At 49.2% G+C, this 26,481-nt stretch overlaps 1 protein-coding gene across 1 annotated transcript in view; it reads left to right on the top strand.

Moving 5' to 3' along the window:
* The window catches only part of ZC3H3 (zinc finger CCCH-type containing 3), a 268,495-nt gene that overhangs the window by 176,943 nt on the left and 65,071 nt on the right, over positions 1–26,481 (top strand). Inside the window, exons 6-9 of the mRNA XM_083449010.1 lie at positions 13,895–13,985; positions 16,233–16,391; positions 17,414–17,483; positions 25,945–26,076. Of these exons, the coding sequence (XP_083305136.1) occupies positions 13,895–13,985; positions 16,233–16,391; positions 17,414–17,483; positions 25,945–26,076 (452 nt within the window). The remainder of the gene's footprint in view (positions 1–13,894; positions 13,986–16,232; positions 16,392–17,413; positions 17,484–25,944; positions 26,077–26,481) is intronic.

Here is a 26,481-nt window from a genome sequence, read left to right as displayed (position 1 = left end):
CATCTGGTACGCAGGCTGAGACCCTACCTGTCCGCAGGCTGTCTCACCAAAGTGGTACATGCTCTGGTTATCTCCCGCTTGGACTACTGCAATGCGCTCTATGTGGGGCTACCTTTGAAAGTGACCCAGAAACTGCAACTAATCCAGAATGCGGCAGCTAGACTGGTAACTGGGAGCGGCCGCCGGGACCGCATAACACTGGTCCTGAGAGATCTGCATTGGCTCCCAGTACGTTTCCAACCACAATTCAAAGTGTTGGTGCTGACCTTTAAAGACCTAAACGGCCTTGGTCCAGTATACCTGAAGGAGCGTCTCCACCCCCATCGTTCTGCCCGGACACTGAGGTCCAACTCTGAGGGCCTTCTGGCGGTTCCCTCACCGCAAGAAGCAAAGCTACAGGGAACCAGGCAGAGGGCCTTCTCAGTAGTGGCGCCCACCCTGTGGAACGCCCTCCCAGCAGATGTCAAGGAAATAAGCAGCTATCTTATCTTTAAAAGACATCTGAAGGCAGCCCTGTTTAGGGAAGTTTTTAATGTTTAATGCTGTATTGTTTTTAACACTTGATTGGGAGCTGCCCAGAGTGGCTGGGGAAACTCAGCCAGATGGGTGGGGTATAAATATTAAATTATTATTATTTCCTATAAAAGCACCAAGCATATCCTGTAGCAGCAATCCCATCCTGAGGGGCTGCTTTGCAGGTTTCAGTTTCTTATATGGAGATGAATCCTTGAGTGACCAAACGTGGGCTATGAACTGTGTCTTCATTCGACACACCCCGGAGCAGTTATGTGGCTTGGGAGTGCTGATTTGCCTGTGCATCTGTGGCAGAAAAGTTCCACATGTGTCATGTCCCCACAATCTAACCCTTCCATTTACATGGAGATTAATCTCTGTGCAGGAAATTCTGATATATGAAGCAGCCGCTTACTTCAGGCAGGCTCCTCTGACGTGCCAAACCCTCAGAGTAATATAATGCATTAACCAGGAGACTTTGGGTAGCTTTCTTGCAGAACCCAAGCTCGCCACTGTAACCTCACTCCTTTGTAGTCAACAAGGTTATGGCCACAATCTGGGAAGCGGAGCGATTAAATTCCGCCTGCCCAGCTGGGCGGCCGACTTTCTGATTTCAAATTGTTGCCCCCGCTGCCAAGTCTCAGGCAATTTGTGGGGCAGTCATAGGGGGAGGCCGCAGTGCCGTGAAAATAAAGTTGAAACTCCCTGCCCGCTGGATGCGGTTCGATCCCTGAAGCTGCTCCCGAAACGAACCCCTCTGGGTTGTGGGTCTGTGGCTTAAAAAGGCTGTGGGTGAATATGGGGAGAGGGAGCCTGTGTTCTGAGTGGGGAGGGGGGAAGGTGAGGGAGGGCTGAATTGCACACCTGAAACCAGAATTACCCACCCTAATTTTTGACTGCAGATTTCCAGTGTGTGTGTATGTGTGTGTTTATGTAGCGCCCAGTCCTATGTGCCTGCACCTGAGCCTTCGGAAAGTAAGAAAGCAACAGAAAATGGGTGTGTTGTTGTTGTTGTTGTATTGGGAGCTTCTATTTAGCCTTTCCCTTCTGGCAAGGAAGGAGCACTTGAGCCGATGGATGAGTTAAAACAAATGAGCCCCCAGCAGCAGCTAGTGCTGATCCGCCTGGAAATGGCTGGACCTGCTTAAATGGGTAATAATTAAAGAAATAAATTTCCTCGGTGCCAGCCTCACAAATGTTTTGTTCAGCACTAAAGCCACGGGCCTCTGAAATGGAAAGTGGGGCTGCTGGGGGGGGAGAAGGCAGCGCTCACCATAAGGCTGCCTTTGCAGATGCAAGATGCTAATGCGGCCTATTAAAGGAATTTCCATGGCTAAAAGAATACCTTTCCTAGGTGCCGAGGTCACGCCTTAAACTGGTTTAGCAGAACGAATTGCGCCAAGGCGGCCGCGTGAAGCAGAGGGGAGGCGGCATCTCTGTCAGGTGAAGGGAAGGGCCTCTGCTTTTTATTGAGCAGGTGAATGAATGGAAAGGGCCTCTGGTCCAACCTGGGGAAGGCAGCCTGCTGAGCCTGTCCGCATGAAACAGAACCGCCTTCCCCAATCTGCTGCCTTCCAGACACTTTAAACTGTGCCTTCCCATTAGCCCCAGCCAGGGCTTGATGGGAGTCGTAGTCCAAAACATTCGTAGGGCACCCGGTTGGGGAAGCCTGGTATAAGGCAATGGTGACTGTCAGGGAACTGCCATCGGAGCTGGAGGCGGAGAGAAGGCTCCAGAGGGATGCCGGAGAGGGTCCCAGTAGGGAGAGAGGCAGCCCATCCACTGGGGAAGGAAATCAGCGTAACACCAGTGGAGAAGGGGGGCAGATGGGGGAATCGGAGAGGTGGCTCCAGGACTCCTCGCCGGAGACCAGCGGAGAGAGCACGGGGACTCCGCTGCCCACACCCTCCCTGCGCAGAAGACTTCCCCGCAGGGAGAGTAGGAAGAGACTGGGCGTCAAACAGCTTTTATGCTGGAAAAGGTTCAAGAAACGCCCACTGACGGATTCTGCCAGCGACTGAGGCAGCCACGAAACTTGAGGCTGTCCAGACAGAAAGGGTTCAACCAGGGAACCTAGTCAGGAGTGGCGGCAACTTACACACGAGCAACCCCTAGAACCATTACAGTGACCTAGATGGCCTGACTCCATGCAAGGTTCTTGTTTTGCTGTAATTTCCAGGCAGCCCTGAAGGATATTTGCACACATCTCAGTGCACTGCAGAAACAAAAGCTTCAGTAATAATAATAATAACTTTTATTTATACCCCGCCCTCCCCGGCCAGAGCAAGGCTCAGGGTGGCTAACATCAGTAAAAATTACAGTGAAAACATGGGGGGGGGGGACAAAACAAAATTTAAAATGCAATTTAAAATGCAGCCTCATTTTAAAAGTAGCCCATAGATCACATAAAGGGAGGGAAACATAAGGGTCAGACTGAGTCCAAACCCAAGGCCATGCGGAACAGCTCTGTCTTGCAGGCCCTGTGGAAAGAAATCAGATCCCGCAGGGCCCTGGTCTCATGAGACAGAGCGTCCCACCACGGAGCCAGTGCTGAAAAGGCCCTGGTTCTGGTTGAGGCTAATCTGACTTCCTTAGGGCCCGGGACCTCTAGGGTGTTGCTATTTATGGACCTTAAGGTCCTCCGCGGGGCAGACCGGGAGAGACGGTCTCGTATGACTGTGGCCAGCTCCCTGCTCTCCAAGAAGGGGCGCTGCTTCTGTGTCAAATAAGTGTGGATAAAAAGAGCCCCGAGGTTAGTGCCCCTGTCTGTGAATCCAGCAGCAAAGCTGCATCCGGGAGCATTAATTAACGGGTTGCAAAGCTGCTTGTGTGTTGCCCCCATCCGTGGCATCGTCACGTAGGCGGTTGCAGAAAATCTGGCTCTGTTCATCTCATCTTCCCGATGGACGCACTTCGTTCTACGTGGAGTCTAATCTCAGCCTAGGCCATTTTGGAATATGAAGAGGCCCAAATAGCAAAGGGAAACAAAACAAATATCAGACAAACAAAACTTTAGAGATGCAAAGATCATTTTTTTAAAAAAAAGACTATGTGTCCAATAAAAGCAGTTTTCATTTGCAAAAGCCTGTGTGTTGTAAGAGGAGTGGCTTGTCTCCATGTCCCTTAAGGGGTTTTAGGAACTGTAAAATGATACTCTGCCCTGGGCACTTTAGCAATCCTATGACATGAAATAAAAATTAGGTGCATTTTAGGAATAATCTCTAAATTTAGAAGGTGTAATTCAGACACATTGGGATGTTTCTTTGCAGTTGCAAATTGTGCAGCTATGATCCCAAAGCTGCCTTCAGGCAAGGCTCACAAGAGAACTGCTTCCATGTGCCACATGGAATCAGTTTGTTAATAAAAACCTCCAGTGAACCTGAACTGGTCCCATGGAGGAGGCTTCCTGCTGCATCTCTGCATGATGTCCTGGCTTGACCTTCTTTCAAACACAAGCTGTTGTGACCTGGGATTGGGGTTTCTGACATAGCTCTGTGTACGGCATGATCAGATCATCTAGTCCCTGATGCCGAGATGCAGCCCAATCAAACCACCCTCAAGAGAGGCTGCCTGTTGTTTCTCTGCATGATATTCTAACCCGATTGAGAAGCTCTGGCACATTCTGAAAGTATGCCATGTTTTACTCAGGAAAAAAATACGACTGAATTGCAGGAAGCTTGGGGCACCCCTTTTGCACCCCTAACAGAGTCCCCACAATTTGCCCGTTCCCAGTGGTCCTACACAAACAAAGATGTTCCTTTGCACCCTTTGTCAACTTGTCTTTGGTTGAGAGGGCGACTTGGTTCAAGGGTTAATGCAAAGCTGAAGTTTTCAGAAATGTTTTTTTGGAGGGCGTCGATTCAGATCAATCCTTTTGCAGAAGGAACTGAATATTCAGAAGGACCCATCGGAGCGCTCATCAACTTTCAGCTCCAGCAATGGGTGCTATAGTCACTAGAGGCGCATGGCGCATGGATGAGTTCATTTAGTAAACAGTGGTAATGATTCAAGTTGACACGTTCCCATTCCTTCTCGGTGGTTGTGTTAAAGGATCTTGCAGCCGGGGTGTAAATGTGTTCACAGGTCTTGCCTTCACCTATGGAGATTTCTTCGAAGCTGTCGTCTAGAGACAAAAAGCGTCCTTTGTGGGGACTGGAGAAACTCTGAGTGTCTGAATGTTGGCACATGGAGAAGAAGGGTTCAAGCTGGACAGAGAATAATTGAATTCTGGATTCTACCCATCTTGCCCTGAAATCCCAGAGAACTCTCTCTGGCCCTCTTGTTGCCTCCCAAGCCCTGCAATTTCAGGTCCTGCTTTGAGGCATCTGGTCAGATGCTGCAAGAACAGGATGCTGGGCTAGATGGGTCCTTGGTCTGATCCAGCAGCCAAGCTCTTCTTATGCTTTTATGACAACCTCAAAAGCGTTTGCTTTAGTGTACCCTAGACAGTTCGTTCCATTCTATACTTAGGGTTCTGCTTATGTCAACAATCCCACCTTTATATATAAAAAAGCCAGGAAATATATTTCAATTAAATGTGTATGCCTAAATGCTGGTGTGTGTTAATAGGTTAATGCATTCCAGGATAGGATAGGATAGGATAGGATAGAATAGGATAGGATAGGATAGGATAGGGAAGCATCTCCTAAGGGCTGTATCTGCTTCTGAGGGCCATCTTGTAAGATTGTGAGCACGCCTAGGAAGGGCAGATCAGAGGTAGATTTGGAGGCTGAGCAAGGTGCTCTGCGCTGGCTCAGTGAGGCATCTTAAGCAGCAGGAGGAAGGCGTGTGGTTATTCCTGCCCGGTCATGCACTTGCTTGATCCCTGAAAAATCAGCGCTAGCGGTTGGCCTGGCCTATAATAAGCATTTTTGCAACCTGCCTTGCACCCATTGGGTTCCCGGGGTTGCTGAGGATCCGAGGCTGAAAGGACATATTTCAGGTCCACTGCCTTGGCCTCCTCCACATCTACCTCCACATCCTTGGATCTGGTCCTGTCAAGACTCTTTCCCCAGGCCCCGATCCTGAACATTCTCCCCATGCCCTGCCTAGCCAACAAGGGCTCTGGATGCGAATGGCGCCTCGAGGAAATCCCTCTATTTTAAAGATGCCCAGTCTGCATCGCAGCGCCTCGTCTCGAAAGACTCCCGCTGCAGCCCACGGAAAGGGTGTCGTGCTGCGCCTTGATGCATCGCCACTGGCGTCCTGCTCTGGCAGGCTCTCGGCATCCTCTGGCGAGTGCGTCGCAAAGCGGTTGTTGCTGCGAGAACCTCTGCGTCCCTCCAGAGGGAGAGGGAACTGTCGTGTTCATTAAATGCATGATTATGGCGATGATTAATAGCAGATCTTCTTCAAGCCTAACTGCTTTCCCTCTTCAGTCCTTGGAATGAATTCACAGAGCTGTGTGTGTGTGTGTGTGTGTGCAGTCACTGAGGCATTTCGTTCCCTTCCAGCCAAGTCCGCTTAGCCGAGCCTAACCCCCCCCCCCCCACTGCCACAGCCCCTACGGGTGGTGTGTTTCATTTCTCTGAGGACAAGAAGGTGGGGGTTTTTTCCCCACAACAGGCTTATTTTTTAAGGTATTTGTTGGACATCAATTGCCTTCACAGCAACTGGGTGTCAGAGGCATCATAGTTTCCCAGCTCCAACATGTTCCTTTTGACCCTTGCCCCCGCAGGGTCACCATGCTTCATTGCAACACAAATAAAGCTCATCAGGCCACTGATATCAGGGGCATGTGAGTGGCAGTGCCTTCGCTTAGCATCCCGTACGAGATGCAAATAGTTCCCTTGCAGGTGGGGCGAGCCGGGGGCGCAACTTGCAGCCGTGGCGAAAGAGAGTCTGTCTGTGTTGTGGGTGATTGAGAGGCCTTTTTCTTTTGCCCTCTGAAAACAAACAAACTGTGCCATGCCTTGCAAGAATAATAAAAATACAATAAGAGCAGCAGAATGCAAAACCCAAGAACAATAAAAGCCAGCAGTACGGCAATTCAAAAACAAGAGATTAGAAATGTTGGCTAAATGTTGCTTTACAGTTATGGAAAAATAATTTTGGATGGAGCTGCAGGGGTGGGCAGGCATGTGATAAGGATAAAACAATGCACATTTTGTTTATAAATAAGAATATCTGGGATTATTAATTAGATATACTTGTTTTCATCACTAGCAGATTTTCAGTTCTGCTTTGCTTCTGTACTTTAGTTTCTGATTCCTTTGAGAACAGGGACCCTTCTCTGTGGGCTGCTGTAACCTGTTCTGATCTGAGCGGGACATTTTCTTGAATTCATAGAACTGTAAAATTGTGGACTAGGGAGGGATCCTGAGGGTCATCTAGTCCAACCCATTACAATGCAGGAATCACAGCTACTTCAGCAGGTCGGATTCAGCAAACCTGGTACACTGGTGGCAGCTTCTCCCCTCCCCTGGCACTGCCTCCCAATCTGCTCTGGAGGGTGAAGAGAACCCCCAGAAGAGTGCATTGGAGGAGGAGAGATAATTCAGTTCGCTAATACAGTTGTATAAGTATGGCGTTGAATTTCACCCAACGTCCTAGGGCATGGCAGCTTTTATATTTATATTTTTTATTCAAAAACGACTTTCTAGCCCTTTGGAAGGCAAAAATAGGTTCCAATGTGTGTGTATTTCTTCTGATCAGTGTTACATAATACTTCCTCCTGCAATTGGCGGCAGAAGACTAAAATAGGTAAAGGAAAAGGCGTGCAAGTTTGCAGGATTTTGAAGGTTGCAGAATTCCGTTTCTTTGGGGGCGGAAGATGGAATGATGCAGTGGTTGCCAACGTGATGCCATCTGGGTGTTTTGGACTACAACTCCCATCATCCCAGACTATTAGCCATGCTGGTTGTGGCTCATGGAGGTTTCAGGACACAACACCTGGAGGGACCCACGTTGCGTACCCCTGGATTAATGTTGCACTTGGCTTTTGCCATGCTGCTTGACCTTGACCTATCCGAAAGGGCACAGATGGGGAAGAGGCCTGTGGCGTTTGCCCATTCGTTTGAAAATGTCTGTACAGGGGGAGAGAAAGAGTTAATAGATAGACCAATAGAAAAGCCAGAGGCGGAGCCTACCTGTTTATAAAAGGGCTTAGCCCGAGGTTTGGTTAGTTGGCTGGTTGGTTGGGAAAAGGCAGTTGGGAAAGCAGTTGGCAGACAGATGGAAATAGAGAGACAGTTAATGCTGTTGGTTCTTGTGTGAGGGGAGGTAGAAGAGTTAGAGACAGAATAAAATAAGACTAAGAGGGTAAGGGGTAACAGCGTTTCGTATGCATTTAAAGTTTATTTGTGTTTGCAATAAACTACAGTCTTTATTGTTAACTTAAGAACCTGACGGAGACTAAGTGATTTCATAGAATCATAGAGTTGGAAGAGACCACAAGGGTCATCGAGTCCAACCCCCTCCCAAGCAGGAAACACCATCAGAGCACTCCTGACATATGGTTGCCAAGCCTCTGCTTAAAGACCTCCAAAGAAGGAGACTCCACCACACTCCTTGGCAGCAAATTCCACTGTCGAACAGCTCTTACTGTCAGGAAGTTCTTCCTAATGTTTAGGTGGAATCTTCTTTCTTGTAGTTTGGATCCATTGCTCCGTGTCCGCTTCTCTGGAGCAGCAGAAAACAACCTTTGTTCCTCCTCTATGCGACATCCTTTTATATATTTGAACATGGCTATCATATCACCCCTTAATCTCCTCTTCTCCAGGCTAAACATGCCCAGCTCCCTTAGCCGTTCCTCATAAGGCATTGTTTCCAGGCCTTTGACCATTTTGGTTGCCCTCCTCTGGACCCGTTCCAGTTTGTCAGTGTCCTTCTTGAACTGTGGTGCCCAGAACTGGACACAGTACTCCAGGTGAGGTCTGACCAGAGCAGAATACAGTGGCACTATTACTTCCCTTGATCTAGATGCTATACTCCTATTGATGCAGCCCAGAATTGCATTGGCTTTTTTTCGCTGCCGCGTCACACTGTTGGCTCATGTCAAGTTTGTGGTCCACCAAGACTCCTAGATCCTTTTCACATGTACTGCTCTCAAGCCAGGTGTCACCCATCTTGTATTTGTGCCTCTCATTTTTTTTGCCCAAGTGCAATACTTTACATTTCTCCCTGTTAAAATTCATCTTGTTTGATTTACTGGGGAGGACCTGGTTGGTGGCAACGGATTAGTGGTGTCAGGGTCAATAGTCCGTGAGACGACCGGGGGCTCCATATGAACGCCACAAGGCCCTCCAAGTCCTTCTGGACCAAAGGATGTTGGTTTGCCAGAGGACTCCAATTCGGAAGACTGGCTCCAGCTTTCCATCCATCCCAGAACTCTGTGCTCTGTCCAAGGTCCTGAAGACTCTGCCTTGCCTAAGCTGGGCTCTGCTCTTGCTGCCTTTACCTTGGACATAGTTCTGCCGTGTTTGCTGTGTCTTGACCTCTCCACGCACGATGCTGCCTTGTTTGCCGTTATGTCACCATGCCAGTGTTGCAGCCCATTTCCCCCGTGATCAAAGAGCCTGCGCAGAAATGCACCTGGCGACCTTTGCACAAGGCAAAGTTCAACAGCAGACCATCTTGCTGAGGCTGGAATGGTGGTGTCTGGGGTTGGGGTGGATTGAAAGGGTTGGTAAACATGTGAGCCATGCTGTTCAACAACAACAACAACAACAACAACAACAACAACAACAACAACAACATTTGTTATTAGCAGTAATTGTTCCTACAGGCTTTGGGGAACTGGGTGCCGCACTCTTTTTATTGTAGTTATTTGTATGATTTTAATAGATTTTAATAGATTTTTTAGTGTCACAGAATCATAGAGTTGGAGGAGACCCCAAGAGTCATCTAGTCCAACCCCCTGCAATGCAGGAATATCAATAATAATAATATAATAATAATGTATTATTTATACCCCGCCCATCTGGTTGAGTTTCCCCAGCCACTCTGGGCGGCTCCCAATCGAGTGTTAAAAACAATCAAGTAGATCATACATGAAAGATGACAATCCTGTCTCTATATCTGTACCTATATCTATCTAAATCCACACACACACACAATGCTTAATTGTTTTTTAAACAATTGGTTTTCCGCAGTGTTTTCCACTGTTGAAAGCTCTTTTCACATTTGGCGTTCTCCTGGAGTACTGGAGATTCTGTTTCTGTCCCCATTACCTGCTAACTACAGAGTGGTTCCAAGGGCTCGGGTACATGTATTTTTTTGTGTAGATGTGGAACCTGCCATAGATGCTTTAGTTGAGACTCCTGCATTGAAGGGGGTTGGACTAGATGACCCACGGGGTCCCTTCCAACTCTACAATTCTATGATTCTACCTCTTGAACCCGAGCCCCTGCTTAATATTGTAATCACACGCTGATAAAAGGCCTTGATGCAGCCCCCATTGAAAGGAGCATGCTTTCTAGGACCTTGGGCCAAACCCCTTCCGTTCTGGTAGGGCTTGCTCCCTGGGAGTAGTTATCATAATTTTATTTACAGTGGTACCTCGGGTTAAGTACTTAATTCATTCCGGAGGTCGTTCTTAACCTGAAACTGTTCTTAACCTGAAGCACCACTTTAGCTAATGGGGCCTCCTGCTGCTGCCGCACCGCCGGAGCATGAATTCTGTTCTCATCTTGAAACAAAGTTCTTAACCTGAAGCACTATTAGCGGAGTCTGTAACCTGAAGCGTATGTAACCTGAAGCGTATGTAACCCGAGGTACCACTGTATTTATTAAGTCCCTGCGGCCCCAAGGCAGGTCCACAGCAGGCAAGAGGGCTCCTTAAACAGTTTGAACGCAGCTTTGCGAACACTTCCAGCAGAGATAAATAAATTAGGCCGTTTTTATAAAATGAAAGCCCAGCCATGAAGCTGTTTGGCTTCCAGCTATTGATCTATCGGTTTCTATTTCATTAGTTAAAAATTCTAGCCATTCATTTCTCTAAGCCAGACAGGAGGGAGGGAGTGACTTTAGTTCTTTTCCTTTCTCAACATGCAGTAGCTGGAAAGGCATCTGCGCTTATCTGCTGGAACAGAGTTTCCCGCCCTCCAGCTCAGGACAGGTTTTCTTTACTTTGCTTGGGATGAGGGGACAGGGGTCTGGAGGGCCGCTGTGAATTGTGGTGCTTCATGGCTTCAGACCAGGCTTCCTCAACCTCGGCCCTCCAGATGTTTTTGGCCTACAACTCCCATGATCCCTCGCTAGCAGGACCAGTGGCCAGGGATGATGGGAATTGTAGTCTCAAAACATCTGGAGGGCCGAGGTTGAGGAAGCCTTGTTGATGTTTAGTCATTTAGTCGTGTCTGACTCTTCGTGACCCCATGGACCAGAGCACGCCAGGCGCTCCTGTCCTCCACTGCCTCCCGCAGTTTGGTCAAACTCATGCTGGTAGCTTCAAGAACACTGTCCCATCATCTCATCCTCTGTCGTCCACTTCTCCTTGTGCCCTCCATCTTTCCCAGCATCAGGGTCTTTTCCAGAGAGTCTTCTTTTCTCATGAGGTGGCCGAAGTATTGGAGCCTCAGCTTCAGGATCTGTCCTTCCAGTGAGCACTCAGGGCTGATTTCCTTCAGAATGGAGAGGTTTGATCTTCTTGCAGTCCATGGGACTCTCAAGAGTCTCCTCCAGCACCAGAATTCAAAAGCATCAATTCTTCAGCTATCAGCCTTCTTTACGGTCCCACTCTCACTCTCACTCACTGTAAATAGTTTGCACCAAAATAAAGCCTGTAAAAGACAGGTCGGAGTCCTGCCTAGTTACTCTTGAGCAACCGCAACAGCATCTGACAGTCTGCTTGGAACTTTTTAGCTTCCCATCTTATCTTTTGCTTTAGTGCTTCTTCCCGAGCAGGCTAGTTTATGAGCGCTTTTTAACAACTGGAAGGTAGCACTTGTTAAAGATCCCTGGCTGGTATTGCCAAAATCCCCACGGCGAGAAAATCTTGTGATGGTGGTGCTGATGGTGATGGGGAGAAAATGCTTTGCCACATCCCAGAAGAAGAAGATGCATAAGGCAACAAGTCCAGTCCATAGCAAAGGGTCCCATCTTGCGAGGGGCCGTCCAGATGTTTTGCAGTGACTGCCTGTCTTGGGGGGGGGGGAGTTTGCCCCACGGTTGGGCTTGGTTGACGCCTCTGATCGTCAGCGATGCTCCGGGAATGCGGCTGCGCCAGCAATTTTGTTTGCACATGGAACAGATGGGCCTGTGCCGTCACCAGCGGGCTGCGTGACAGCCCGGGTGAAGAGAGTGCTCATTGACACGCTATCAAATTCCACTCACTCACTCGGGAACACACTCGGGTTGGCAGGTGAACGACGGAATGACGCTCTTCCCCACCTGCCTCGCTCAGGCACACGTCTCGGCTGATGGTGCAGGGCAGAACGATGCAGGAGGAACCCCCCATCATGCTTGGGAGGGGAGGGACAGCCACCATGTAAATAAGTAACGGTGGCGTGAAACTCTTTTCTGGAAACAAGGCCTTTCAGTTTAGCTCCCAGCTTTCTCAGAGCATGCCTTCTCATAGACCCAAATTTTCTGCATGTTGAAGATCCCTTGCAGCATCTCCCTAAAACCTTGGATTAGTCATGGAGGAGAGGGTTGTTTGGGGCCACTAGCCATGATGGCCACACTCAGCCGACACAGGGGGAGGCAGCAGTGCTTCTGAATGCCAGTTGGTGGCAGCCACAGGATGGGAGAGGCTCTTGTGCTCAAATCCTACAGGACGGGACCGCCTCTCCTGGTCTGCCCCGGAGAGGATCCTAAGGTCCATGAACAATCATAGTTTAGAGGTCCCAGGCCCTAAGGAAGTCAGACTATCCTCCACCAGGGCCAGGGCCTTCTCAGTGATGGCTCCGACCTGGTGCGATGCTCTGTCCCATGAAACCAGGGCCCTACAGGATTTAACCTCCTTCCACAGAGCCTGTAAGACAGAGCTATTCCACCTGGCTTTCAATTTGAACTTAGCCTGATCTTTTATTCCCCTCCCTCCCTTCCTTCCTTCCCTCCCCCTCCCCTTTTTATGAAGATCACCCACTCTGAGACCCCACAGCTAATTCTCCCCTGGTCTCCTCGCTGGAGCAAGTAGAACCAATTCAGCCAGCTAGCCCTGGGGATTATCTAATGCTTATTTCCCCTAAATTATTGTTATTCATGTTTTTATACTGTATTTTATGCTGCTTTACAATTAAGTGTTTTAAATTTGTTGTTAGCCACCCTAAGCCCGGTTTTTGAACTGGTAAGGGCGGGGTATAAATAAATTTTTATTATTATTATTATTATTCCCCACAGGCCTCTGGTTAGCCCCCGTGAGAACAGGATGGTTGGGGCAGAGCAGAGCAACCATAACCTTCCCCTCCATGCTTTTGTCCAGTTCTCTTTTAAAGTCACCCAGGTCGGTGACCATCGCTGCCTCCTGTTCCATTGGTTAACTATGTGCAGCATGAAAAAGTCCTTCCTTTTCTCTGTTCCGCATCTTCCCATGTCCAGCTTCGTTGGACATCCAAGGGTTCCTGCATTACGAGAGAGGGAGGAAAACTTTTCTCCACCCGCTCTCTCCATGCCGTGAATAATTTCATAAACTTCTATCCATGTTGCCTCTCGCTTGCCTTTTCTCTAAAGGCAAAAGCCCCAAACGCTGTGACCTTTCTTCATAACAGAGTTTCTTCACCCCTGGGTCATTGGGATTTCCTTTTTCTGAACCTTTTCCAGCTCTTCAGTATCCTTTGTCCCTTTGCCTCAGTTTGCTGGAGGCAGGAGACATAAGGAAACATAAATAGAAGACGAAACAAGCCCTCTTAGTTCCTCCGCTGTTGCCATACAGGTGGGTCCTTGCCAAATGTTGTGACATGGGAATGGCACATCGCTGGCAAGCCTGTGCCTTTCTGCAATGTTTCCTGAGTCCCTGGCCTTATTTATTCTGATCCCCAGCCAGGCACCTGGCAGTTTCCTGCTGCTGGCAAGGTGGCGGCAACACCTTGTCCCACCCAGGATGCACTTACCATATTTTTTGCTCTATAAGACTCACTTTTTCCCTCCTAAAAAGTAAGGGGAAATGTGTGTGTGTCTTATGGAGCGAATGCAGGCTGCGCAGCTATCCCAGAAGACAGAACAGCAAGAGGGATTGCTGCTTTCACTGCGCAGCGATCCCTCTTGCTGTTCTGGCTTCTGAGATTCAGAATATTTTTTTTCTTGTTTTCCTCCTCCAAAAACTAGGTGCGTCTTGTGGTCTGGTGCGTCTTACAGAGCGAAAAATACAGTATTTACCCTGCCAGGAATTTTGCATGGCTCCCCCCTGCCTGCAAATCAGTAGATCAAGCTCCTTTTTGCAACTTCTGTAGTATCCGCACGAGGGCTAATTAGCATCCCGTTTCTTTCTCCTTCTCTCCAGGAACGGCGAGGCCGGATTCTGCCCATGGCTCCCCTGGCTATTCCCCATCCAGTTATCTGAACCGGTCGACCACCAGCCGCTACATTGCAAGGTCTGTATTCCTTCCCTCAAGAGGAGAGACGCTAGTCCCCAAAATGTGAACAGAGCAAGTGTCCTGTTAGCTCTGGAACCTCTCTGTCCGTTTTGCTAAGCTCCCAAAACTCTTCTGTGCCTTCTCAAAAGGTTGTAGTCTGACCAAATGACAATGAGACTGAGAGACGTGATGGGCTGTTACGACGTCCCTTCTTTCTCTTCTCCACCCCACTCCCAAGGGCTGGATTGGCGGAGGGCATTTTGCCAATTATTTAGGTTGAGGGGGGCAAAAAGCAGTTGAAATGGATCAGATGGGGAGAGCGAAAGCTGCAGGCCTGGCTTACTTTTAGGCATGTATTGTGTGTTGAAAAGCAGCAGTTTCCTCTCTTGCCTCCTTGCCTGGGGAGGTGGCAGATGAGGTGGCAGTTAGTGATGGGTGGCACTGTGGGTTAAACCACAGAGCCTTGGGCTTGCCGATCAGAAGGTCAGCGGTTCAAATCCCTGCGGCGGGGTGAGTTCCCGTTGCTCGGTCCCTGCTCCTGCCCACCTAGCAGTTTGAAAGTACATCAAAGTGCAAGTAGATCAATAGGTACCACTCCAGCGGGAAGGTAAACGGCATTTCCGTGCGCTGCTCTGGTTCGCCAGAAGCGGCTTAGTCATGCTGGCCACATGACCCGGAAGCTGTATGCCGGATCCCTCGGCCAATAAAGCGAGATGAGCACCGCAACCCCAGAGTTGTCCATGACTGGACCTAGTGGTCAGGGGTCCCTTTACCTTTACTTTAAGGCAGGGATGTTCAACAGGTCAATCACAATCTACTGGTAGATCCCTGTGCGGTTTTGATCTCTGATCACGGTTGATCTCTGGCTCCCTTTCCTTAGTGTTGGTAAAACGGACTCCTGCCCTCCATTGTTGTATGATCTCTGGAAGGGAAGATGGAGCTTTCTCTGTGCTGCTGTTTTGATCCATGGCGATCTTTTTGTGAGTGACTTTACCCCTTTGTCCCTTGCCTTTAACCCCCCCCAACAGAACTCCCCCCCCCAAACCTTTTTACAGTGGTACCTCTGGATGTGAACAGGATCTGTTCCAGAGCCCCATTCGCATCCTGATTAGAATGTAAGACACGACTGAATGCGTGCGTGGGTCGCATTTTGCCGCCTCTGCGCATGCGCGCTCCCTTACTTCTGGGTAACCATGGAGCGTAACTTGAAAAGACTCAACCATTTAACCCGAGGTATCACTGAACGTAGGGATGCGGGTAGCGCTGTGGGCAAAAAGCCTCAGCGCCTAGGGCTTGCGGATCGAAAGGTTGGCGGTTCGAATCTCCGCAGCGGGGTGCGCTCCCATTGTTCAGTCCCAGCGCCTGCCAACCTAGCAGTTTGAAAGCACTCTCGGGTGCAAGTAGATAAATAGGGACCGCTTACTAGCGTGAAGGTAAACGGCGTTTCCGTGTGCGGCTCTGGCTCACCAAAGCAGCGATGTCACGCTGGCCACGTGACCCGGAAGTGTCTGCGGACAGCGCTGGCCCCCGGTCTCTTGAGTGAGATGGGCGCACAACCCTAGAGTCTGTCAAGACTGGCCCGTACGGGCAGGGGTACCTTTACCTTTTTATCACTGAACGTAGACCTCAGTCTCTTGAGAGTTGGCCACCCCTGAGGCAACCTGCCAGATGCTACTGGACTGCCGCTTCCATCATTCCTGAAAACCATTCTGGAAAAGCTAATGCTCAAACTCCATCTATACAGAGGGATAGCTTATCTGGTCTGGTTTGACTTCAGGAAATATCTCCTGTATTTTTATCTTTTGAACCAGCCTGAGACGAAGGGCAGTATGTAAATTTAATTAATTAATTAACAACCCACTTTGAGGGTTTTAGCATTTAACTAAATAATTTATATAAATTATAAACGGGGTAAGAGAGGCTCCCAAGCATACCAGCAAAGTGTATGCTAGCTTATGGAACTTTAAACAGTGAAAAGATTTGACAGCAGAGATCAGGGGCCAGTATATTGGGAACTCTGCTCTGCACATTGTGGAAGAAAAGAGGGCAGAACAATCATACTAAACACCCATTATTATTATTGTTGTTATTATATGTTTAAATCTTAATTTTGCTGTAATTCCCTCATGCATTTTACAGTTACGATTTGTACCGTTTGTCTTTTACAAAAAAATAATAAATGTGGTTTGAAGAATGATAGTCTCTGCCGCTTGGCCGTGCTGGCCGGGGCTGAAGTGAGCTGCTTGTCTCTCCCCTTCCCTGCAGCCGAGCCGTCCAGCGCAGCTTGGCCATCATCCGCCAGGCCAAGCAGAAGAAGGAGAAGAAGAAGGAATACTGCATGTACTACAACCGCTTTGGCAAATGCAACCGCGGCGAGAGGTGCCCCTACATCCATGACCCGGAAAAGGTGGCCGTCTGCACACGGTAAATGATCTTCCTTTCCAGAAGCCCCAGGAAGGGTGGATTAACCAAGTTAATGAGGTGAAAAGTGTCGGTTTGCAAGCCCCCTCCATAGAGGCTGGCCCCTCTCATTGTCCTCGGAGCTTGCCTACCGGTAACCTCCTCTGGCTGATATCCAGACAGACCAGGGAGATTTTGATAGGCGACATTTCCCCAAGCGTGGGTAAAATGCACAACCCCTCCCTCCTGCTTCCGCAGGGGAAAGAAAATAAGTCAGAAATCTATTTACATGATGTTTATTTCTGACATTACAGCACTAGAGAAAAACTGGTCCTTTCAGTTCAGTTCTTCTAGCAAGTCAGACAAACTTCCTGAACATGCGCACACAGAAGGTTTCAAGTTACACTCTTCACAAAGACTTATCCAGCCTGTGAACGTCCTGGGAAACTCTTCTTTCCCACAGATAGGCGCATCATGTGATGTCAACAATCTGTGTGTCTGCAGCGGTGATGTTTCCATATACTGACCACCTCTCCATTTGCATCCAGCGTGCACCAGATACACATTTATAATCCACACATTGGCCACAGCTGTCTGCTATTGCAAGGGCCGCCCTAAGCGAACATGTCAGCAAATTAAAACTGGCCTAAGTTGGCCGTGGGAGCTTTGCAGAAATCGGCAGGGCCTGTCCCATCTTTGGAAAGGCTTTTCCAAAGAAATATCTGTGCTTGGCCTTTGCCTCATGCTGGTGGAAGCTGAAATTGCTTTGCGCAACATCAGCGGAAGCCATGCGCAAGGGCTTCCACTCACGTAATGGGGCTCCCCGTTCCTTCTGCTGTGCACCCCCTGAAGTCAGCTGGGGAGGGGGTCAGGAGAACCTCCAAAACAGCTCACAGGGTTTGGAGAGTGAGGATTATTCCGCACAGCAAGCGGAAATATATTTGTAACGGTTGAATTCCACCACTCCCCCCTGCCGAAATTTTCCAGTTGGCATCTGCTTCCCTCCAAAGCTCCTCAGACCTCCCTCTTCTCCATCTTCTCGACAGGTTTCTTCGTGGTACGTGCAAGAAGACGGATGGGACCTGCCCCTTTTCGCACAAGGTTTCGAAAGACAAGGTTGGTTTGGCTCTTAGTCTGGTGCCGAGGGAGGGGGCCGCAGAGGGGAGCTGTTTCAAACAACGTATTTGTCAGGGATGCAGGTGGTTGCTCACGAGTAAACAGCCAGGACTCCGACCTGCCTTTTACAGGTTTTATTAAGTGCACAATTATGTAGAGTGCAGGAACCCAAAGTTCATGTCTGTCTCAGTGACGTGCAGATTCATAGAATCATAGAATCATAGAGTTGGAAGAGACCACAAGGGCCATGGAGTCCAACCCCCTGCCAAGCAGGAAACACCATCAGAGCACTCCTGACATATGGTTGTCAAGCCTCTGCTTAAAGACCTCCAAAGAAGGAGACTCCACCACACTCCTTGGCAGCAAATTCCACTGTCGAACAGCTCTTACTGTCCGGAAGTTCTTCCTAATGTTTAGGTGGAATCTTCTTTCTTGTAGTTTGGATCCATTGCTCCGTGTCCGCTTCTCTGGAGCAGCAGAAAACAACCTTTCCACGAGATTCCAGGAGTCGGCTCTTCTGGTTACGCCCCCAGCATAAGAACTTACACCCCAAGTCTCCGCCTTCTATCTTTACGTTTGACCCACTTGCGAAAACTAGGCGACGGAAGCTGCATGCCTGTTTCCCTATCAACCTGGCTGGGAGCGGTGCTAGGACTCACCATAACCTCTGTGAGCCTTTGCCTCACTTCGCCCCTCCTTTCCCCCTCTGTTTCCCCGGAAGCGTCACTCTCACCACTCCCTGATGAAGTGATACTGCTGAGCAACATGCCTGTATGCTTCTGCCCCCCCTCCCCCCCTTTTGATGGCGGTAAAGGCAAAGGGACCCCTGACCATTAGGTCCAGTCATGGCCAACTCTGGGGTTGCGGTGCTCATCTCACTTTACTGGCTGAGGGAGCCGGCATACAGCTTCCGGGTCATGTGGCCAGCATGACTAAGCCGCTTCTGGCGAACCAGAGCAGCACACGGAAACGCCGTTTACCTTCCCACCAGAACAGTACCTATTTATCTACTTGCACTTTTTGGCGTGCTTTCGAACTGCTAGGTTAGCAGGAGCAGGGACTGAGCAACGGGAGCTCACCCCGTTGCGGGGATCCGAACCGCTGACCTTCTGATCGGCAAGTCCTAGGCTCTGTGGTTTAACCCACAGCGCCACCCGCGTCCTCGATGGCAGTACCCTGACAGTATTCATTCGGAGTTGGCTTGGAAAAGCTGTTCAGGGTCGCCATGGGGCTGCTTCCCATCCTGAGAGCAAAGCAGGTCTCTTAGGCTGCTTTGATAGCTCAGTTGGCTAGTGTGGGGTGCTGATGACGGCAAGGCTGCAGGTTCCATCCCTGTATGGGGCAGCTGCATATTCCTGCATTGCAGGGGGCTGGACTAGATGATGCTCAGGGTCCCTTCCAACTGTGACTCTGTGATGTATCAGTATTTTAGCACATTAAGCAGGTCAGGGCAACTTGGGCTGTCTTCTTCCGCATCCGAGGTGCCCACAGGCACGGGTGAAGCGCATCACAACATACTGTACTGTGCCGATTGCCACGGCAACAGGCTGGATGGCACCTGGCGGCATGGTTTGGCTCGTGGCAAGCAGGGCAGAAGCAAAGGGTCCCATTTCTGAAGATCACGGCAACTGCATTTGATGAGAGATGGATTGATTGAGTTTCCTTAGATGCCACTGTTCCACAATGCGCTGTGCCCAGAGCCGCTTACAGACAACATTCAAAACATCAGAATGCAAATGTTCAAGAGCGTGCCAGTAAATTTAAAAAATGAGAAAAACCAGCAGTTTAACAAACAGAATAAATTCAATATTACAAAAACACAAACAAAACAGTTAAGGTTTAAGTGCAAATATAAAAAGCAAAACGTAAAAACGAAATCGTAAAAACGAAAATAAATCGTAAAAACGAAAATCGTAAAAACGAAAATAAGCCTGGCTTGCATACAGTTCAGAGGGGAGGGGTCCTCTCACCAGGCTAGATGACATGCAGATGGCTGCTGCATCTTTACTCCAGAGGAGGCTGGCAGCAGCAAAAGGGAAAAGTTTGGGAGGGAGGAGATGGCCAGTCTCTTCCCCAGCCTCCTGGAAGTACCAGCTCCTGGGGCAGGTCTCATTGTCCCACCCAGAATTCAGGATAGGACAGTTCCATCCTCACTCTAGAGCGTGACCCATATTGGGAGAGAGGGGGCTGCTTTTTCGTATGTGCAGATTTATTTATTTAGACCAGAGGTAGCACCCCGAGGGAGGGCAGGGGTTGCAAAGAGGCAAGGGGGCGGCAGGGGGGTGCTGGAGGTGGAATAATAATAATAATAATAATAATAATAATAATAATAATAATTTATTATTTGTACCCCGCCCATCTGGCTGGGCCTCCCCAGCCACTCTGGGCGGCTTCCATAGAAACAAAAAATACTGTAAAATATCACAGATTAAAAACTTCCCTGAACAGGGCTGCCTTAAGATGTCTTCTAAATGTCAGGTAGTTATTTATCGCTTTGACATCTGCTGGGAGGGCGTTCCACAGGGCGGGCGCCACTACCGAGAAGGCCCTCTGCCTGGTTCCCTGTAGCTTTGCTTCTTGCAATGAGGGAACCGCCAGAAGGCCCTCGGAGCTGGACCTCAGCGTCCGGGCAGAATGATGGGGGTGGAGACGCTCCTTCAGGTATACTGGGCCGAAGCCGTTTAGGGCTTTAAAGGTCAACATCAACACTTTGAATTGTGCTCGGAAACGTACTTACGAAATTACTATTACTTTGGTAAATGACCACCAGGCTTTGAAAAATGGGTATTGCTGGCTCACTAACATTGTTGACATAATTAAGCTAAATAGTTTTAATTTGATTTTGAACAAATGTGCCATTCGTTGTTACTGTTTTGAATTTTACTGTGTTATCACCTTCGTTAAAGGGTCGTGGAAACCGCTATTCTGAATAATGCTCTTTATAGAGTAGGGGGCACTGGAGATGGGTTGATGGAACCAAGGGGGGCAGTAGCCCCCCCAAAGTTTGGGAACGGCTGATTTAGTAAATTTATAACCAGCTTGATCGAAAAGCTCTCCAACCGAGGGACAAATAAATTTTTGGATAAAACACAGCTCAAATTCACAGTCCAATTAAGAACAAATATATATGAAGCCATTGTTGTTAAACACACACACACATACACAGAGAACCATCATCATTACAAACAAAGATAAAATCAATACAGCTTTTAAAAGAGATAGAGGTAGCTAAATTATATGTCTGGGTAGGCTGGCCGAAACAAAAAAAAAAGTTTTCATCTGGCCCCAGTCAGGCCATTAACTATGACTTCATGCTCTCTGCCCCCCCCCCCCTTCCCTGACGGCTCCTAGATGGTATCAGGTGCAGCATTTCAGCTTCCTGAGAACTTCCATTTTCACTAACAGGAGATAAGCAGGTTTCTGGCCCTTATTACTTTTGAAGAGATGCTTAAAGCTGTGTGAGCAAAACATGCTTAAATCTCAGAATCCGGAGAGGTAGCTAAATATGCTTTTTTGGCTGGGTGGGGGGAGGACTGCAAAGCTCCCATGTCCCCACCCCCCTCCCTGTGACTAGCAAACCCAGAATAAATAATGTCGACCGCTGGAAAACATTTGCAGAATAAATGCGGCAAAGTCGGAGAGTCGTGCGTATTTGCTGATTTACCTAGGTTCTGAAATTGCACAGAATGCAGGTTGCCCGGGGGAGAATTTCGTTCTCCTTTTTTGTGAGCACAGAGTAACCCATCCCTGTGCTGTGCTGAATGGGAAACTAAAGGCACCCAGTCCCTCCCCCCCCCCCGAACTTGTGGTTCAACGTGCGGTTTCCCCAAAGCAAGTCCGTGCTAGCAAACTGCGTTGGGGGAGAGAAGTGGACTTCTTACTTTCTATCTTGAGTTGGGGAGTTTCTGGGCTGCGGCCTCCTCTTCCTTTGCTGAGCTCAGAGCCCTTTCCACCGTGATTTATAGCCCAGGGGTAGCCGGCTGCCCGGAGGCAAGTGGGGACTTCGGCACCCGCTCCTGTAGCTTCCTGTTAACCTGGCGATTACCAGGAAAGGTGATGTTCACCTCATTTATCAAAGCACAACCCAAAGAGAGGGGCTGGTGAGTTAATCCTTACCGCAAAAGAAAGCGGTTTTCTGCTGTGCTCAGGCTTCGCTGCAAATGGCCTGGCTGGAGTCCACTGTCTCCAAACGAGCCCTTTCTTTTAAAGGCGGCTTTCTCGTCCTGTGTCTTGAGTTTAGTACAGGAACAGATTTTTTTTCTGGATACACGATTGCCCCATCTCCTGGCTGCTGCCCAGAACAAATGTGCTTGCCTCCGACTGGGAATAGAGTTTGAGAAGTCCCTCTGTTGTCTGTCCCTTTCTTTCGCAAACCCTCAGGGAGTCAAGGCAGTGCGCAAGCACTTTCTGGCGAGAGCATCAGGGGTGCAAACCAAATGGAAGGGAACACATGCCATGGAATGATGTGGCTATTGGTTTATTACTGACCCTGCTCCTTAAGGCCCTAGGGTGGGATTTTTGAGCAACCAAGCAGCAGACAATTTATTTTAAAGTTGTGCTCTGCCTAGCCAGGGCCTTGAGACAGAGGGAGGTGGCAGATGTTGGAGGTGGTGTTGGGACAGTGGACAGAGTAGGGCTACTGTGCATTCGGATTTTCTGGGATTCGTCCATTGGAAATAGTGTCTGGGCGGAGTTTCTAAAAAGCGGTTAAATAATGGCAACCCTAGGACAGAGCTATGTGCTCTGTGCCCTGCTGTGTGCCCCCTAAGCTAGCCTGCTGCCCTCAGAGGCAGCCGAGGACACTGGCTCCATTGCCAGTGTCAGATTCAGTTCTGAAAACCAGTTCGGGAGGGTTTTGTATACGGAGTGGAGCCAGGGAATGGCATCTTGTCCACTGCCTCGGGCAGCAAAATGCCCCTGCAGCTACTCCATTGACATTGTCGTCCCACCAAGTTGCCTGGGTTGGAACGGAGACAGGGGTAGGACCAGGCCTTTCCAGAGGTGGTTGACTTTCAAAAACGCCTCTTGGGCCTCCGATTGCTCTGCAGATTGTATGAACAAACATGGTTAGAGGTTTGTATTCGCGGGGTGTGTGTGTGGAATACAGTTGTGTAGCAGGCCCTTTGGTCCTCCTACGTCAAACTGATGCCCTCCAGATGCTGTTGGACTTCAGCTCCCATCAGCCTCAGCCAGCTCTCCTTGGGGGTCAAGCGCCATTTGCAGCTGTGGTGCCACTTTGGAGCAAGCCTTGTGCAAGCCGGTGCCCTCCAAAGGCTGTTGGACTACAACTCCCATCAGCCTCTAGTTGGCACCCATGTTGTAGTCCAACAATGTCTTGAAGGCTGCCAGAGTCCTGAACTAAACCAAAAAGAAAATCTGCAAACGTTTACGTTCAAAATTAATTGGTTTGTTTTCCCCGAAAAGGGCAAAACGAGAAGAGAAGGGACTATTATCTCTGGCTGCCTTAGAAGCCCAGCAAAAGAGAAGAGTTTTGATAGGTTTTCTGAGAGTTGAAGCATCGAACAGCTTTCCTTATTTGGAGGGTGGGGCGTAGTGGAGAAATGGCCCGGCCCTCCCGGGCAGACTTCCTTGTGGCCCCCGGTTTGCTGCCCACCATCCCTGGGGCCGCCAGCCTCCTTCCATTCCCCGTGTGCCAGCGCAGCTGAGTTTGCGGATGCGAGAGGTTAGCACGAGGCTAAGACTTGGGTTGGAGCAGGCTGCTGTTGCAACAGCTTTTCCCCTTGAGGGACTTGACAAGAATCAGCATTTTTCTCCCTAATAGAGCTTCAAAACTCTGTTGTGAGCAATTTGGAAATTCACGTCGAGTTTCGGGTTCATTAGCCGCCGGCTCCGGGAAGGCATGCGCGCGTCTTCGGGGCTTCCTAATATGGCCGCAGCGCCTTGCATTAATGTTATTGTTATTTGCGCGGACATCGCGGGGTGCAAACAAGGTTAATTGAAACGAGAACGGCGCTTCCTCTTGGTAATGGCTCAGCCTTGACAGCTGGGAGGAGTTGAGTTTTGCATAAGAGCTGCCTTTATTATCCCTTTTTATTAGAGCTAATTTGATCTCTATATCAAAACCTACATTAAGGGAATCGTTTACGGTCACGCCACCGCCGACAGGAGAAGGCAGCCCCAGAGCCCTGTCCTTTATTTTAATGTCTGCAGTTAAAAGACAATTAAAAATAAACTCTTTGCTTTTAAAGCCCTCTTTGTTTTTCCTTCTTGCGTGGCTTTTAGCCTTCCATTTTCCTGTCCTCTTTCTCTCCCCTCCCTCCTCCTCCTTCTCACTCTAGTGAACTAATTCCGTTAAAGCCCTAATACGTCCTTCGGGGGGAAAGTTCCCTCCCCCATGCATCGCGTCGCCCGCGCTTGTTGCACATCTGTAAATACTGGCCGGAGGATCCCTGAACCTGCAGGACTTAAGGCCGTGGCGCTTGGCAGAAGCGGTGGCTCTGTTCACTGGGCAATCAGCCGGTTTTTGTGTCCATGTGGACAGCCAGGAAGGGAAGAGGGAGAGCGTGGAATTGAAACTCTGGGGGTAAGGCAAGCCAAGCACCCAGAAGGAACATTTCACAAGCCATGTGGTGACTCTGGGCCTTGGAAGGTACACTCAGGAGCAAGATGCTTTTAAGAAATAGAAATATTCTTATTTAATGTTATTTTCTGCAGAGTCACCCTGGGGGAGCAGCCCTCTGGTGCCCTCCAGCTGTTTTGGACGGCAACTCCCATCTGCCCCAGCTAGCATGGCCATACTGGCTGGGGCTGATGGGAGTTGTAGTCCAAAACAGCTGGAGGATGCCACAGGTGCTTCTTTGGCTGACCAGCAGTCCTAGTGTTTCCATCCCTGCAAAGGCAGAGCTTGGCCACCCTGAGCTGCAGCCCCTCTCCGCCTACAGTAGCCGCTGAAGGTGGAGGAGGAGGATTGTCACAGCAGGCCAGTAATTTGTTTTTAATTACCCAGCAGCTGGCAGAAGGTAAAGTTTTGCGCTTTGTGGCAGGAGTGCTCAAGGCGGCCCCACATCTGTCTCTGCGCACAGATTGGTTTTGATGTGCTTTTTCACATCACCAGCACCTGTGAACAAAGGTAGCGGGAGCAATGAGTCCTGTGGAGACCTGGCCACTGATTGGAGGAAACAGCAGCCAGAATCTGGCTTCAAGCTGCCGCAAAAGGCGTTTCTGTCAAAGATGACGAAAATGGGAATCAAAGTACCCTATGGCCCGTCGCTACTCACGTCTGGCGAGGTTTGGGTGTCATATCACGACACCTAGCCTTTGGAACTCCCTCCCCCTTGAATATTAGACAGGCGTTGTGCTCTTGCCGTCAGAAGGTCCTTCCTGATGTTTAGTCGAAATCACCTCTCTTGTCATTTGAATCCATTGGTTTGGGTTCTTGGCTCTGGAGCAGGAAAAAACAAGCTTACTCTATCTTCCATGTGGCAGCCCTTCAGGTATTTGAAGATGCCTATCCTATCTCTGCTCAGTCTCTTCTTTCCCAGGCTAAACATAACCAGCTCCTTCAACTGTTCTTCATCAGGCTTGGTTTCCTTGATCATCTTGGTTGCCCTCCTCTGCACATGTTCTAGCTTGTCAACGTCCTTCTTAAACTGTGGCACCCAGAACTGGACACAGGATTCCAGGTGGGGTCTGACCAAGGCAGAATAGAGTGGGACTATGACTTCCCTTGATCTGGACACTGGACTTACGTTCAACTTCTGGTGCCTACTGACTTTCTTTGTTTCTGATGTTATAGTTTTAATGGTTGTTGGGGGTTTTTTTTGTATGGAGTTACTTAGAGATCGCTGTAATTAAGCACTGTACAGTCATACCTCGTGTTGCGTTTGCTTCAGGTTGTGTCCCGTGGCGATCTGGAAGTACCGGAAAGGGTTACTTCCGGGTTTTGCCACTCATGCATGCGCAGACGTGCAAAATGACACCATGCGCAGAAGGAGTGAATCGTGACCGACGCATGCGCAGATGCGGGTTGCGTTCTGCTCATGTTGCGAACGGGCCTCCGGAACGGATCCTGTTTGCAACCAGAGGTACCACTCTATAAGTTACCAGAGGCATAATATGTGCATCGCAGGGAAACAGCGATGAAGGCGACTAAGTTGTTTGGTGCGCCTGGCTCTTGCAAGAGTCCTGCACAAAGTATGGAAGCCGCAAACAAACAGAAGACTCAATTTGCTGCTCGCTCATGAGACTCCCTGGGTGGCCCTGAGAAAGTTGCTTTCTCTGCAAGTTGCATTCTGCCAAATGGGAATATTTGTGGCCAGCTTCGCAGGGTTGTTGTGAGCGTAAGAGATGCATGTGTAAACCACACCAGAATCAAATCTGGTGGGCGTGGGAGACTGTGGCCTTCATTTTATAGCAGGGATGGTTTTCTGTCAGACTTGAGGGTTGGAACTGGCACTAAATCATTGGAGATTAATCTTCCCTCCCGACTTTGTCCTTTCAGATGCCTGTGTGCTCTTATTTCCTGAAAGGGATCTGCAACAACAGTGACTGTCCCTATAGCCATGTCTACGTTTCCCGGAAAGCGGAGGTGTGCTCAGACTTCCTCAAAGGCTACTGTCCCTTGGGAGAGAAGGTAAGATGGGCTTGGACAAGTATGCCATTGAGATGTAACCCTCATGCAGCTGAGAATCCATATATCTTGCGATTGTTGTTTTGTCTCATGACATGGTCCATACTCACAGAAAACCCAGTGTCTGCAGCTGAGAAGGATGTCGCCTTTTCAGTTTCTCCCACCATCTCTTTCCTCCACTTTGGGGTTCAGTACCACAGGTGAGCAGGCAGGACTTCTCAAATGGCAACTACCCCTTGCTGGAGAGATACTGGGCAAAAACGTTTCCATCTTCAAATCCAGCTGGGATCACACAGTGTGATTTGCACCCTGTGTGTGTGTGTGTGCATATGCCACTTTGGAAAAGTTGGGGTTTAAATTTTGGGAATTAAAAAAAGGAAAAATAGCCGGCTGAGTTTGGCTCTGTGT

The sequence above is a fragment of the Podarcis tiliguerta genome (assembly GCF_965153285.1).
Source record: "Podarcis tiliguerta genome assembly, chromosome: 7".
In the NCBI taxonomy this organism is placed as follows: domain Eukaryota; kingdom Metazoa; phylum Chordata; class Lepidosauria; order Squamata; family Lacertidae; genus Podarcis; species Podarcis tiliguerta.
This window is presented reverse-complemented; position numbering and strand designations above follow the sequence as displayed.